Below are 16,477 nucleotides of genomic sequence, written 5' to 3' on the forward strand. Positions count from 1 at the left end.
GCAGAGGCTGCATGATCTGTAAATAAAACTCCATGTGTGTCAGAGTCGTGAGCAGTTGACCCAATGAGGACATTAGTAAAGGTGCACTAGGGGAACTGAGCCACCTTCACTAATCACACAGAGGCATGCACAGCTAACAATATGAAGGCTATGAATAAATCTTGCCTGTGAATAGGTGATGTGATGAAGCGCCTACTGTATGTCGTCCTCAGACTGAATCAGAGGACTCACCTAAACAGGTAAGGGGTGCTGAAGAGATACAGTAGGAGCTCACCTGCAAACACCCGCATGACTGAGAACAACGCTTCTGTCAGCAAGAGGGAACGTGAATGTGAAAACCAGGCAGGCCTGATCAGAACCGTGCCAGGTCATGAAACCTCGACCCTGCAATGCGAAGGGCTTCTCATTCCCAGCTGCGGAGCGTGGAGCGGCCATGGCTGACCTGTGCCTGCATGTATCCCAGCATGGGCTCCAGCATGGCCACTCTCTTCCTGTACTGCAGGGCGTTGAGCGCGCAGTAGTACTGCATGGAGGCCTGGTGCTGCTTCCTCCTGGTGTAGGCCACCTCCGCCACCACGTCCGCCTTCAGCTGCAAGCACCGCGCCGCACACAAGACAAGAAAGGCAACTTCACGTTTTCCGCTTTCCGCTGCTACGTGCGGTAGGGGCGCGGAAGCTATGAACACGTCTTATGGAGGCGGCTGAGACACATCTGGGCACAGCCCCACTAGGGCAGCCTCTTTCAATTACAGACTGGAATACTAAAAAAGGATACCCCAGCTGTGTCCACACTGGGCAACTGAAACCTTGAACAGACTGCCCCCCTGCCCTCCCATGGCTGTCTAAAGTAATCTCAAGGACTGAACCTTTTTAAAACCTCTGAGCCTCATCAATTCAATTCAACTTTATTGTCATTAAACTTACACAGGTGCATAGTATAATGAAAAGTGTTTCTCATTAGTCACTCAGGTGCAGTATATAAATAGGACAGGAGATGAGACAATAGACAGTAACACAATAGCAATAACAGTAACATGTAATAACATGTAATCAAGTAATCAAAACTGTGCAAAATTCCGCAAACAGAGAAAATATAACAGGACAAAAACAGTCGAAGGTAATTCTTGGAACAGTGCATGCTTCCCTCATGCTGGGGGGGTGACAGGGCACTGGAGTCTTGTAAATGCCCTGCCCGTAGAGACTGCAAGAGCTAAGCAGCGACTCTCACCTTCTCATTCTCTTTTCTCTTGGGCAGCCGGCTGTACTTCGCCATGGACACGTCGTGCTCTAGGACAAAAACAGTCCTTGTTTTTTCATTCAGCAGCTTCCTATCAATTAGTCTCCAGCTCCCGGACCTGCCTTTCACATCCTATTGAGCAGCTCTTCAGATGAAGGCCTCTGGAGCACAACGTGATGCTCTCTATGCCAGGAAGCAAAGAGCTAGTCGAAGTCTTATTGATCCCACCTGCTACCGAGAAAATAATTTGAGACAAACTGCTCCTCGCATCATTCTGACCTCCACTTCAAACCCATTTCGGAGGAGGCAAGTGCATTTTTAAGAGCACAGAACCTGAGCTTTAGGCCTTCTGGAGTAATAGGACTTCTGAGTATCTAGTACTTGAACGGATTTATTATTCTTCCCTCTTCTGAAAAGAGGAGGCACACTGGGACAGAGAAGCCATTAAATTTGTGACAGAAACTGGGGTCCTGCATCAGCCTTTGAAAATCTTCTTCTTAGGACCAGCTGCATGGATTGAATTCACACATGGCAGAGCTCCTCAATGACCAATGGTTTTTCAAGTCTGCACCTGAAAGGCTGGTTCAATTTCACAGCCTCGAGACATCATAAACCACCGTATGCAACCCAGCTCATGACGCTAACTTCTCCTGCTCAGACCTGTCTGACCAATTAACGCCAAACTGTAGCGGTAGGATTTCTAATACCAACACGATTGCTGTATGAAAAATGAAGGTTCTGGCTGACGGTCAGATCATTTCTTTTTTTTTTCCCACTGCTGATGCAGGGCCCAAAAAACAAGCCCCTGCTGTTTTAAAAACTCCACATGTAGCAAGTGTCCTTGATGTCTGCATACAGTTAAACTATCTGGTGCACTGGCATGAATCAAGATGGCTGCCTGAACACCATTTTCTTCTCCCAACTCAAACAGGCTCCATCTTGGGGTCCAGTACACCGACTAAAATCTAGTAGATCTCATGCACAACCCAATCTGTTCTGGTCTGCACCTCACGAGCTGTTGCTATCATTCATATGGCAAAGCAAACAGAAGCTGTTCCAGGGCTGTTGGGCAAAACAACTACAAACCTGACAGGTGTCATTCTAGTGACAATGTACTGCGCTCTGACCCCAGGCTTCTCTCCCCCCCCTCTGTGTGTCTGTGTGCCTCATGGAGAGCAAGCTGGGTTATGCGAAAAGACGAATTCCTAATGCAAGAAATTGTATATGGCTAATATAGTGATCTGATCTAAAATGGGTTTCATGCATAAACATACCGGCACACTATGTTTTCCTCCTGTCAATATGTATCCCATAACACAAAGTGCTACCGAGCACAAACATTTAACGTTTCATTCTAGAAACTGTACAATTAACACTTGGCATAATGGGCCTCTTGCTGAAAGAAAGATGGCTGCCTTATTGACGTTTTGTTCTGCTCTGTCCTACCTTGTCAGACTACAAAGTCTTTAGCAGAGAAGCCTAGACATGTCTGCGACAGTGAATCATCACTTCTCTGGTGAAGAATGGCCTCTTCCAATAACAGCCCACCTTCCAAACCTGTCCAGCTTGGTACGGTAGGTACAGTACCAGTCTCCCAGTTTACTCACAGTTCACTCACGCTCTTAAAAGTAACTGCTTGGAATCCATCCATCCAATTTTCAACTTCTTCATGCAATTCAATGCCACATGGAGCTGGAGCCTGTCCCAGCAAGCCACAGGTGGAAGCTGGGATACACCCTGGGCCCGTTATCCCCAAAGATAATTAGCCTTTCAGTGTGTCATTTGGAGGAAACTGGAGCGCCGCACTAAAATCCACGCAAACACAGGGAGAACTCCATGCAGATGGCATCCCAGGTCTGGAACTGAACCCAGGTTCCCAAATCTAACTGCTGTGCCGTTGTGGCATCCTGCTCGGAATCCTTTCAAATACATATGATTAGAATTAAAATCTTTCTCTGTGAAATCTCGATCTCAATCAGAGTCGTCCTTAGTTATTTAAACTGATATATGGCTAGGATTCGACACTGAAACACACTGCCGTAGACTGCTGCATCTAAAAGGTTACCATTTCTTGTTTTCTAACTACGCCATCAATTATTTTTAAAAGACAGACTGCTTTGAGCCTTTCAACAGTGACTGTCACTTCTAGTCTTTGAGAAACAGAGGAATTTGTAGTCTGCAGAGCTTAAGTGTCTCCCAAACTCCTGATTTCACGCCGCAGAGAAGTAGAAACCAGCCTCCCCTCCTCCCCCAACCCTACACAGTTTGCTGTTCTGCAAATATATGTTTCTCATCACTGCAAACTGAGATAAATAGTATCGAAAAATGGAACCATGCAACATTAAGAGAACATAAAACTGTAAGATAGAGATTAGAGCAAACACAATACATACCATTGCTGGCGATGCCAAATATGTCTTTCAGCGTGCTTATCTCTGAAACACAAACACAAAGAGGTTCAGGTTTCAGGGAGTGCAACAGACACAGCGGGGCTCGCTTGATCCCTGAGGTCCAGACAGTGTTGGGCCGGGCCCGCCCCCCCCCCCCCGCCCCGGGACTGGGCTCGTACACGGTTTTACAGCCGTTTCACCCCTACACAATCCTGGCAACAAAAGCAATAGAAACGCCGATCTGTTTAAAGCAGTCTACATCAACTCCATGAAAGTGAGCGAGACCTGGGCAACACCCTGAAAAACGGCAGCAAGCCCTCAGTGCGTTGTGCTCACGGCTGTACTGTACGTCTGTCACCTCTAATAAAGACGAATTACACTGCAAGTGCAGCCATAACAGGAGGGGGGGGGGGGTAGGAAGACAAGGTTAGAGACATGCAATGAGAACACCAGGAAGGTGAAGAAAGGGTCATGAAAAAGTCACAAAACCCTTGGAGAACAGAAGGCGGGCGGAGGAGAGCGAGAGCTGGTCTTCCAGGAGGGAAACGCCTATTGCAGCAAGAAAATTACCGCGTAGTCCAAAGCACAACCAGACAGCCTTATCCGGGGCCACCTCCAGTCTTGTAGCAGACCGGGCTCTTCTTTAAAGACAGGCTTAGTTAAAAGTCCTTTTAAAAGACTGATTGTAATCTGGTAACACCTGTAACTGGATTAAGGACTGGTACTGTACCGAATGAACAGGTACTGTAGCAGTGTGTACAGATGAGGGGTGTGGAGCAGGTGTAGAGGGGTGTGTAACCTACATGAACCCCGTCTGATATGGGCAGGTGCAGAACTGGCTCTGAGTTTCCTTGAAACCTTCAATTTCCTGTCAACTGGAATCGAAGCCGCCCTGCTGATCCTGTTTGGCCAGGAAAGCTTCTCAAACCCACGATGAAGCCATGGAGCCCTTTTATTAGAATCACACTGTGTGACTGGACCTCCTACCATTGCTGAAATGACACCACGCAACTTTACCAGTCTTTCCCAATACCAGGATGGACATTGCTAACTTTGAACGTTTTTACAAAAGGAATCAGACTGCTGTCAGCTAGATTCCTTGTACGCAGTGCAGAACCTTATTTGGCTTTCTTCTTGTCACTGGAGTGCCCTTACGTCCCCCTCTAGTGGCCCGAACCATACTGATTGTCTCAGATCCAGCTCCTCTGTTGCAAGTACATACAGAAATATAGGTGTGTATGGTTCACCCTTCCTGCCAACAAAGGGAAATCAGGGACATCTATGGTTTGTCCGGCAGCCACAGCGCAGTACCACATACATCCACCAGGTGTTTAAATCTGGCTTCATGAAGTTAATGTTTTCTTCTACTCCAATTCTCAGACATCTGTTCTGTTTTTTTAAACTTCTAAATATCCGAAATTACAAGTAGCGCTAGATTTCCACTCTGAGCCGCCGTTTTTAAATGTACACATGCACATCTTCACAATCCATACACGCAAGCATCCAGAGAAGGCCAGGTCCATTCTCAAGGACCCCAGTCATCCCAGTCACAGACTGTTTTCCCTCCTACCATCTGGTAAACGGTACTGAAGCATTCGGTCCAAGTCCAACAGACTACGGCACAGCTTCTACCTCCAGGCAATAAGACTGCTAAATAGCCAACCTGCAGCTCCTTTAGCAAATCACCTGTAGTGGCTACATGGACACACAGTTTTCTCTGTATTCAGTATAACAGCACTACTTGTATATATTGCATACACCATGGACACATAGCAGCTCTATTCATGCTGAGTTTTATTCAATTTCTCTTACAACTATTATTATTTAACCTTATTTTCGTAACCTCAATTTTGTGATTCTTGTGATTTTGTGAGCTCACAGAAAACACATTTCATTGCCAGCAACTACTGCTGCACGCTGTATTGTTGTGCATTTGATAAACTCTGATTTGATGAAGCCAAAATGCAGCTTTCATTTTCAATGTAGCCTACATAATTGCATACTCTTTTACCAATTTTGCACAAGATTTAATTATTTATTGAGAAACAAGTCACATCCTGTTATTCTGAACAGTGCCTCTATGCCAGGAGACTTGTTTCTTTATAAACACAGCAGAACCGTCCATTTGCTTCCATTCATCAGAGTTGGAACCCTTTAGAGACATAAATATTGTCTCTAAAAGTTACTTGCTGCAACTCTGCATGTCGATCGACTGTTCTGGGTTTGTTCTGATCAGTACATCACCTGTGAGGTCCTTCTCCCTGAACTGGATCATGGGAAACACCATTCTGTCAGCCATCTGATTGGCCAGCAGTGTGTGCAGACTGTTCAGCTGGGGAAACGGACAGATAGATAAGGGATTACATCACTCATCTCAGTTTGGGGTTCTTTTCTCCTTTTAATTAATAATCCTGACAAAGCAAAAGGCTTTTTCCATTTTGCCTGGGCATAGAACCCAGATCCTAAAATGCCAGGGGGTACGTTAGTAACTGGTTTGAACAGTTTAATCAGGAATCCGTTATGGTTTGCTGCATTAGTAAACTGAGCCAAGGCAGTCTTCTGATCGACTTTGAAAACAATATGATGTGAGGTCTCACAACATGAAAAGGTCAAGACTCCGCGATGTCGGTCACTCAGCCATGCAGAAAGACCCCCCCAGCTTTACCTCGTCTAGTACTTTGGAGAAGTGCTGCAGAGTGCCAATGACTTCCTCATCTCCTTTACCCAGGGCGAAATTCTGAAAAATAAAGAAACACCCTGTCAGACATCACTATTTCGCTGGGCGATCCCTTCTGAACAGCCAGAGCCTACGAAGGGTCTGTGTTTACCTGTTAAACCTTGTCCAGTCGCACCGCGGGCAGCAGCACGTGCTGTGGCCAGCAGATGAAGAGAAATGCCGCGCAATAAGATAATCACACAGGAGAGGAGTCCATTCAGTCCTTCAAGCCCCTTTGATAGTTACTAGTTAAAGAAGAACTGCGGCGCCATCTTTATATTTAGGAAATTTTACATGGGAAAGAATCGGCATTGATGAGTGCATTTCAAATCGCAATAAAAAGCAAAATGTGCACAGTAACTTGTAAAACCTCCAGTTTACACCACAAGACAGAAGACATTTCCAGGTCTGCGCAGCACCATGTCCTGCAGTTCAGAACGAGGCAACAAAACGTCCGGTGAGGAGAAGCAGCCCTATGGCATTGTAAACAAGCAGGCCTGTGAATACAGCTCTTTTCATTCATAGAAATATTGCTCTCAACTTTTTGAGAGAGAGTTTTGCCCACAAACACTACTTACTTATTGACTCTGCATGCAGATCATATGGAGTGAAATGTCTGCCTCACAACCTGTACTTATTGGCTCACGTTAAATTACTCATTATGTTGACTAGCGAGCAGGAAGGGCATCTTCACGTTGCACTTCCTGGGAACTCGAATGCAAGTTTGCCACAAGTCGACGAACAGTTCTTTCGCAAAGGTCATGATTTAGCGCTTAATTTAACGTCAATTAATTTATTTTCTTACCGAGATTTAATAACCGGTCTGAGAACTTGGGACTGCAGCTCCCCTTTACCCGATCCAAGAATCTCATCCAGCTGTTTCTTGATGGAAGCCAGGATATTGGCTTCAACAGCATGGCTGGGTAACATATGAATACTGCTGTTTACCTAGACAAGCAGTCCGTGCTTCTGAAACAGGTTTTTAACTCCATGTATTAGGGTTCGTAACATCAACTGCATGCACAAAGGGGTGGCACGATGCTTAATGCTGCTGCAGACCTTCAGCCCCAGTCTGTGTGGAGTTTGCACGTTCATCACCACATTCAGGTGTGTTTTCTCTTTATCTGATTGGCTTTTCTAAACTGTCCCCGCAATGGACTGGAGTCCCATCTGGAGGAGTCGGGTCTCATCAGCCTTCCTCTCCGCCCTGTACATGTGGGGCAGGCTCCAGCTCTGACCCTCCCAACGCAAGCTGGATTCGTTTTCCCCGCCTGATGATGTGCTGGTGCAGAAGTAACCCTGCTCAGTGCAAGAGGAACCGCAGGTTAAGACCTCCGATGGCGCTGCTGGGCTGAGCCAGTGCAAAGCTACCATCAGTGGGATTCTAACTGAGTGCTTCCTCACAGCTTAGTTTTTGAAGTGCACATCAGAACTTCAGAAACAGGGAAAGAAGCACAGCATTTGCTGAACTGACAGCTCATTTTATTTATTTATTGCTCTTTGTTTAATGGGTTGTCCTTTCCTAATGTTTGGGTCATGTCTGCTGGAGGTGATGTTAATTGCATTTGGAGAAGTCTTTCTTATCACGTACCTCAGCTCCATCTAACAGCTTACACGGCAATAATTGATACGTTATTTCCTGTTGCGGTTTTGTCCCCTGGATGTAATTACACGATTCGCCAGACTGTGTATATTTGTGTATTACAATGAAGTAGCTCATTTAATTACAGTTATTCATGTAATTTAATTAGCGATAGCCAGAACAATAAGAAAACGGACTCACCAACCAACAGCGAAAGCCAAACAATTTTTCATTGAAATGCAAATTCGCTCGCTTCACAGGAATAACTCTTGAATGGATTACAGAAGTGTTTTTTTTTTTCTGGTGTCATTCATGATCTCAAGCAAAACACTTTAATGTTTTTCAGAGAAACAACAAAACTTAATAACAGATTCAGGTTTAACGAGGCTTTACTGAAAACGCAGAAGTTGACAATAAAAGTTTGTATATTAAATTGAGTGAATGCCGGTAAAAAGACCAAAGACTGCAATACACTAGAATGGTTCCAATGACGGTAGGACATTAGGCCCATCTATCCCATTGGTAATTAGTAATTCACTGATCCAAGGATCTCATCCTGAAGGAAGCCAGGATATCCGGTTCAACAACAAGAGTGGGTAGCTTGTTCCACACTCCAACAACACTTTGGGTACAGACATGTCTCCTATTCTGTTTTAAATGCACAGTCATGTAGTTTTCACTTGTGCCCTCAGGTTCATGTTCCTGCTGGGTTGCAATCATTAACTGTGGCTGAAAAGCTGATCAACATATTTGTATTCTCTCGAATTGACTACTGCAATGCTCTACTCGCTGGGGTATCTAAATCTACTCTGAACAAACTGCAGTATGTCCAAAATTCAGCAGCCAGAATCCTGACCAGGTCTAGTGCAAGTGTTCACATTACTCCTATCCTGGAGTCCTTGCACTGGCTTCCGGTCAAATTCCACGTAGACTTTAAAATCCTCATGCTCACCTATAAGGCTCTACATGGCTTGGCACCTCAATACCTGTCTGAACTATTATCACCCTACTCCCCACCTCGCAACCTCTGCTTTTCAAATTCTGCCCTCCTTACTGTCCCCCAAGCCCGTCTACATTGTATGGGCGACAGGACCTTCTCCTGCTATGCCCCAAAGCTCTGGAACTCTTTGCCCAAGGATATCAGAGAGTCACCTTCTCTAAACTCCTTCAAATCCAGACTCAAAACCTTCTTCTTTAGAAAAGCCTTTACTTAACTGGTTCCATTCTTCACCCCTCTGCTCTTCTTAGTACCACCTTCCACGGTCTCCTCTATTGTTATTGTTGTATTGTTGTAATTGTAATTGTGTCTTATCTTGTGAATTCTTCTTATTTATTGTTGTAGTCTTCTTATTTATTGTTGTAGTCTTCTTATTTATTGTTCTTGTCATCCTGTAAAGCGCTTTGAGAAGCCACCTTTAAAGGCGCTATATAAATTAAAGTGTATTATTATTATTATTATTATTATTATTATTATTATTATTATTATTATATTATTATTATTTGAGAGGGTTCTATAATATGTATAAAACCTATCTGCATGGATATAAGGCCATATGGGTTTACTTTCATAAGCAGATAATGAATTTTACACACAGGCTTTTTATAGCCACACTTAACTTAACAGCAGGGCTGGGATCAGACAAAGGCAATTCAAGAGTGGTTTAGGTGTGGCACAATTCAGTCCCAAACTGCACAGCAAACATGCAAACGATCACACGATCACACACAGGCCATCACACCCCTTTCTGAACGACTGCACCCTCCCTCTGCCAATCAGGCTTATCAGGTAGCAAAGTTTGCTCTGTGGGTTAAAATCACAAAGCTGTACAACCAACGAGAGGCTGTCAGTCTTTCATTTCTTTACTGGCTGTCCAGAGGGCTGTGATTCCATATTGCAGGTGCAGCACTTTAGCCTCAAGCAAGATATTGTCTCCTGATCGTCCCACTGAACACAGTTGTTAAAACAGACTTATGCAAAACTGGGTCACTGTAACACGTGGAACGCAGCTTCGGATACAAGTGTCAGCCCTAATAGAAATAAGAATCGTAAATATTGTGATATTTTCATAAAAGTATGCAAGAGTTCGTTAGGCCGGACTGGACTCACGGTCCTCAGCTGCATCAGAGAGCTGTACAGCACTTAGGTGTGTCTCAGAGCTCACCTGTTTCTCATATTCCAACAGCTGCTTGGACAGTTGCTGCGTGGCCAAACTCATCTCATTCTGCAACACAACAACACAGGAAAGGCTTCAGAGCAGGTGGGAAGGGTTACAAACAAGACAAGGACACCGAGGCCCATGTAGCCCATTTGCTAATTAGTGGCTCATGGATCTGACGATCTCATCAGGCCGTTTCGTGAAAGGAACCAGGGTATCAGCTTTGAAAACATAACTAGCTTTTTCCCTGCTCCTACACCCCTTTGTGTAAAGACGTGGTTCCTGCTCTTGGTTTTAATAATAATGATTTAAGTTTTTGAGGCGCTTCATAAGAACAGTGGTTAACTGATCCAAGGATCTCATCCAGCTGTTTTTTTTTAAAGAAAACACATCTGTGATTTAAAAAGCCTGTTCATCGTAAATGTAGTGTTAAAAAAATATAAATTCTGAGCTCAATTCAATATCTTCCCTACAGGCAAGGTGTAGTTTCACTGTAAAGCACAGATCTGTTTCAGTCTCTTTGTTTTAAACTAAGAGTATATTTCACAGATGTGTTGTTTAAAAATCTTAAATAAACCCAGATCACAATGTCTTAGACACTCTTCTAAGACAAGCTTCTGCTTTCATAGTGTTATAAATTATTTTATATTAAAAAAAATAAAATGTTCCATGTATTTAAAAAGCATCTAAATCCAAAGTGTTCTTTTTTTTTAAAAGAACTTTCACTTATGTACAATTCTTTGACAGGTCTCTGTCACAAAAGGGAAATGGGTCTCTGCAATACAAAATGACCTCATTAATAATCATGAAAATAACTGTTTAATGACTCCATTAAACAAGGTTAAATGACAGAACTCAGCTACGTCTACAGAAGACCCTCCTGCCACATTGCAGTGCAAACAATAAACTTCCAGTTCATCATCTACTACACAATCTGATTGCCAGATCTCACTAGTCTCTTCTTTTGTGCAATTTCTATTCACACACAATGCAGAGCTGGTGTTGGGTCATCCTAGTGCTTGTTCACAGAACCCAGGTCTTGAGAAGCAAAGAAGCAAAGTGGGTAGAGAGAGCTGTGGTCACTCACCTGAGCACCAAACACTCTCTGCATGGACTGCAGCAGCTGGTTGGTGTAATCAGTCAGAGTTCCAGCATCTTCTTCAAACACACTGAGCAGAGAGCGGGTCTGTGGGACAGACAGGCACATCCTGTGAGAACACCACACTCCAGCACAAATATAAACAGTACACCCTCATAAGAGCTCGCAGAATGGCTTTTGGGTTACAGGAGAGTGCTCCTATACGATTCTGCTTTATAACTAAAGCCAGACTATTGTTCTAGCCAGACTATTATAGGTTTAGATCATGTGTGTAACACCCGACAGTGAAACACCTCCAGCTTCAAAGCAGAGGGGATGTTTGCTGAGATGAGAGGATCCCCTGATCACAAAACAATTGCAGTTTTCCTTGGTGTAACTAGTTAATTAGGTTGTGTGTTAATGATTGTCAATGAGCCCTCCAGAAACACACCATATAAGACCCCTTTAAGTACACAGAAAGGATAAGAGGAGAAAGGGAGAGAAGAAGAGAGGAAGGAAGGTCAGGCCTTGAGAGAGAGGAGTCAGGAGGAGCTGGTACTCAGGCGGGAGCCCCTCCTTCATGCTCATCCAAATCAAACCTGACTGGAGCTAAGTATTTGATATGGGAGATAGGCTCCTATTTATTTTGTGGCCCCAGAAAGAGAGAGATTTAACTGCAGGTTGTACTGCATTTGTTAAGAAGGCAGTTTATCTCTTATTTGGTCTCTGTAGGCATTATTTTGGAGTTTAATACTTAATCTGGGGGGTTTCTGCGTGATTAGAACGTTAGGTCTCTGGAATCCCTTGTTTGGACATCCTGTAAATATAGTCACTTGTGTGTTGTTTATTTTGTGTAGCGTAGTAGTGTTTGTCTTGTCACTGTTAATAAACATCTGTTTAATCCAAGTGTGCCTGGATTTTTACCTTTTTCACCAAAGCTGTGCCAGAGAACAAAGAATTCACGTGCCTCTGATTACACCGACCCCTTGGGTATATTCTGGAGAAATCACTTACAAGTTGGGCGTTATGAATAATTCATTTTACTTATTGACTAAACTGCTCAGTCAATTCCTGACTTTCACCATTTTTGTAACACTTTTCCAAATCAGGTTTAACTAAAGAAAAGACCCATACCGACTTCGCTGTTTCATTCTTTTCCTATTCATGGAATGATTTTCACCTTTAAACTTTAGCAAGCTCCTTCATAAACCGGATTGTGTATTTTTTTATGACGCAGAAAAGCACTGTCAAAATCACCATTAGCGGGAGGAAAGCTAAACCCTCAGTATTTGTTTTTTGGGTGACTTACAGTATGTTTTGGAAACCTGCAGCTAGTCAGAAAGAAATGTGGTCCAGTTAATAACTCTGTTAAATGAGAGAGAGCTCAGCACTGAACCCTACACCTGTAGCACTGACAGCAGTAATGGAAGAAATTGCATGCAGACAGTTTGCATGCTCTACTAAGGAGGTGGTCATTAAAATAATTTGACTGTTTTAATTGGGAAGAATTCAAATTCTAGAAACACTATGCAGGAACTACTAGAGCTCAGGGAAAAAATGTTATTTTGCCCTGATCTCTGTCCAAAACTGCAGTCACTATGTCTACCACTTAATATCATCCTGATCACAGAGATCTCATGTGGGAATCATGCTATATAGCCTCCTGATTTGGAATACAGTCTCCTGATTTGGGCTTGTAGTCTCTTAGCTGTGTTCAATATGGCACAATGACATTCAAGCATTTGGTGTTAGAAGCTGAATTAAACCTGAATCTGGAGACTGACATAGGTCTCATACCTAAAAAGCCCTGAAATGAAACGTAACCTAACTTTACAGACTAGCCTTGTTCCTGACTTTTATAAGGACAAAGGACAAACGTGAACTGTGCATTGGCAGCCGCTATTGCAGAGCGCCTTATAACAGGTGTCTTGATTTCACATCTCATCTACAAAGCCCAGCACACAGGGACTGAAGGCATCAATGAGAGCCACAGCATGAATAAGGAACCTCCTGGCAAGGATATCTTTTGCTTTAACCACAAGCCCAATATAGCCTCCATCTTCTGGCACGAAGAGAAGATCAATCTGCTTATCAAAAGCATGATTTATTATCAAGAGGCATTTCTTTATGCAAAGGACTGTGGGAGGATGTGACAAGCCACACCCCTATGTCACTACGGCCAATACCCTGGCTTCTTTCACAAGCCACCTGTCCGAATGGTCACGCCGGTAACTTTTCTCATGCGGTTAAGAGTATATCAGGGCCTACAGGACCATGTAGTGTCCTTCCTTTGAGAACCTCATTGTGGTAACTGGCGTACAACTTCCACCAGCCACACCTACTGAACTACCTCCGAAAAACAAAGGCTCCTGGGCTTCATACTCCATCCAGAAACCTTCCGCTCCACTTAATGCCCCGGTTGAACACATGATTTGCAAGGACAATGCATTCCCACCCTGGGAACCTTTGAGTAGTGGGCAAGAATATGCATTCAAAACATGCACCAACAGCCGGGCTGTTTGAAGACAGGGCTCTACGGGAAAGGCCAGCCTTTTCACTATTGCACAAGCAGGCCGTCAGGAGGAAGGGCCCCCAGCTGAATTCGAACAGGGCACTCTGAGCCACACAAAGGCAGGCGAGGTGGAAGACTTGAAGCAGACGGTGTCCCAGCAAGGGATTCTGTGCTCATGTTGACACAGCCGGGCGAGCCAACACAGTGACTGCAGTTTGGACAGAAGATCTCACTGCAGTGCCAGGAGTCAATTCTGATAAGTTCACGTCCGCAAAGAAATTGTCGATGCTCTATCGTCTCCACAAAGGGACAAAACGTGGCTAAATTTAGAAACACATTTGACTTTCCTGCTTCAGGAATGACGTTTTAAGAAAGTACTTTTGGCAACACGTCTTGATATTGTTTGTAGGTAGACGATTTTGAACAAAAGGAATCATATCTAGCAATATACTGTATAATGCTGCTAGACTGTGTATTTTATGTTTATAGACATAAATACTGTATGAACTGTATATAATTGATGACCTACCCATTACAATACCAGTGCAAGAGTGTGCTTTGAACCGTCAGGCCAGTGATACTGGGTGTGTACAGTGTCTATTCTATTCACGTTGGTTTTGTATGAAGGGGGATACTGGTGTAATCCACCAGTTTCAGAAACTGCCCGAAATACTTTGTTGGAGAAAATCCAGCCATAATTACCTTCTCCGTTTATTAAACCTGTCACAGCCTTACCCACCGAGAGGAGAAGTGAATTTAACCCATTTTTCAAGGACAATAGATAACCCCTGTTGCCCAAACCGTTCAGTGTTAAGTTTCGTTAAAGATCAGCGCATCTTGAAATAGCCTGGGGTGACACAACGACAGAATCCCGACTGATACTGATAACATGTTGCAGATGCGTCTTTCTTTATACAGAGTGGCAGGAACTATTACGTTCACAGCAATTAAGATACGTTATTGACCACCATCAACGACAAAAACACCGTGTAGCCTCAACAGCTTAGGTATTTAATCAATTCCATTTCGATAAACACAATTCTCAAACTTGGTGCATTTCGTTCATTCGGAATCAAGCTCGTGTACCGCCTGTCTCCCTCCCAGCTTAAAAGAAACATTAAAAAGACGTGTAGCTCGTCGGGAGTCGCCAGAAAGAAGATGTCGTGCGGGTTTAGGAATGCGAGGGGTCCGCGGTTTGGTTTTTTGCAGCGGCGGTACAGAAGCGCATCCCCTGGGGTTTGCAGCGAACCGCCGGGCTGAGTTACAGGAGCGCTACGTTAACAGCACAGGCGGTGTCATACCGCAGGCTCGTTTCTCCCGGATTCCCATCAATTACTGCTAAACTGTTACCCCCCTCCCCTAATCGTAGGGGCCTAGTTCTCTGGACCATTTTAAAAGCAGGCAAGGGGGGTTTATTTGAGCCAAGAGCTGGTTTTATTTTCTTGCAACATCCGAATGATTTTCAACTCGCAAGTTGATGTTGTTGTTTTTTTCCTCTGTGTTGTGTGCAGGCAATTGTTTTGCCGAGTTGAATAAAATAAACGACGACGGTATTTGTCCCGGATAACACGGAATTAAAAAAAAAACCCAGAGCTGCAATTCTACCCAAAACGTAAGTGCAGATGTAGTTTTTTCCCCCTGCATGAAACCTTTGGCAGCTCTTGGTTTCATTTCAAAACAAGCTCACGTCTCCGAAAACGTTCACGTCCGATTAGGATAAAGGACTGTTTTCAACCATTACACAAAAGCAACTGGTAAAAGACCGGCCCCGATAACCTGTGGAATTTAAATCGACTTTCCCCTCTCTATTAATTCGCATCTGAACGTTAGAGAGAGTCTCACGGAAAGACTACAACGCAACTGCCGAGGCTGTGTCCGCCACGGCAGGGATGAAAGTCGACTCCCCAAGTTTCAGCAGCATCTGTTTGTTTTCTGGTCTGACGCCTGTGTGGTCGTGGTATCGCAGAAATACACCGCGAAAGAAAAGTCTGTGTTACCTGTGGGCTGTCCTGCAAAGCCTCTTCCAGAAGCAGTTTGTGAACGGCCGGCATCTTGTTCACAGGGGAGAGAGAACAATCTTGAATTATTTAGGATTTTGACTCTCTTTCCCGGCGAGCCCTGGGTTGTAATGGGTGACACGTATTGTTAGGAGTCGGTCACTACAGCCCGTCCCTGCGCTACTGGATTAACCTGCCTGCCTGCCTGAACTGAAAATACACTGTACTGGAATGAATGAATTCTAAGTATTCGTGTACTTATCGCGGCAGGTGAATGACGTTCCTGCTTTTAGTCTTCTTTAGTTTCAAGGCTTGTGTTTTTTTTTTTTTGGTGCATGACTTTTTCATTTTTAACGTTATAAACTGGCGCCGCTGCGAATTTGAAGCATTTTCAACCCCCCAAATCTGCCAAAATAAGGAATCTGTAATCTGCTGACACGTCCGTCGTCACCTGTTTCCTGCGTTGCCATTACAATCGCAAATACAGCAGCGTCATGGTACCAAAAATAAAAAAAACTGATCCCCCACCTTTTTTTTAAATATTTATATCCATATATAATAGCACGACCAGAATACCGTTATCAAATATTGTAAACAGGGTAACGTTTATGCAAGGCTTAAATTAAACAGATCTTCATAAGTAATTATTGGTTGTGGTAATACTATCAACAGTGGTTCATTGCTTAACTGGTTTACACAATAGTCACACTGATATTTCTCCAGCAGCAGTGTTTCCAAAGAGGCCTCCCTCATATACTTCCAAGAATAAGGAATTTGATTGACCCTTTCCCTCATATTCATACCAAACGC

At 43.9% G+C, this 16,477-nt stretch overlaps 1 protein-coding gene across 2 annotated transcripts in view; it reads right to left on the minus strand.

The window, feature by feature from the left end:
- appl2 (adaptor protein, phosphotyrosine interacting with PH domain and leucine zipper 2) overlaps positions 1 to 16,092 on the minus strand; it is a 37,280-nt gene extending 21,188 nt beyond the window's left edge. Inside the window, exons 1-8 of one of the 2 annotated variants that reach the window (XM_088645638.1) lie at positions 15,668 to 16,092; positions 11,168 to 11,266; positions 10,087 to 10,146; positions 6,292 to 6,363; positions 5,871 to 5,958; positions 3,630 to 3,671; positions 1,228 to 1,286; positions 443 to 589 (exon numbers count right to left, since the gene is read on the minus strand). In XM_088645638.1, coding sequence (XP_088501764.1) covers positions 443 to 589; positions 1,228 to 1,286; positions 3,630 to 3,671; positions 5,871 to 5,958; positions 6,292 to 6,363; positions 10,087 to 10,146; positions 11,168 to 11,266; positions 15,668 to 15,721 — 621 coding nt within the window. In that variant the 5' untranslated portion in view covers positions 15,722 to 16,092. The remainder of the gene's footprint in view (positions 1 to 442; positions 590 to 1,227; positions 1,287 to 3,629; positions 3,672 to 5,870; positions 5,959 to 6,291; positions 6,364 to 10,086; positions 10,147 to 11,167; positions 11,267 to 15,667) is intronic. The other variant, XM_088645639.1, reaches the window with a different exon arrangement.
- Positions 16,093 to 16,477: the final 385 nt, after the last annotated feature.

The sequence above is a fragment of the Lepisosteus platostomus genome, chromosome 9 (genome assembly GCF_059453375.1).
Source record: "Lepisosteus platostomus isolate fLepPlt1 chromosome 9, fLepPlt1.hap1, whole genome shotgun sequence".
Taxonomy (NCBI): domain Eukaryota; kingdom Metazoa; phylum Chordata; class Actinopteri; order Semionotiformes; family Lepisosteidae; genus Lepisosteus; species Lepisosteus platostomus.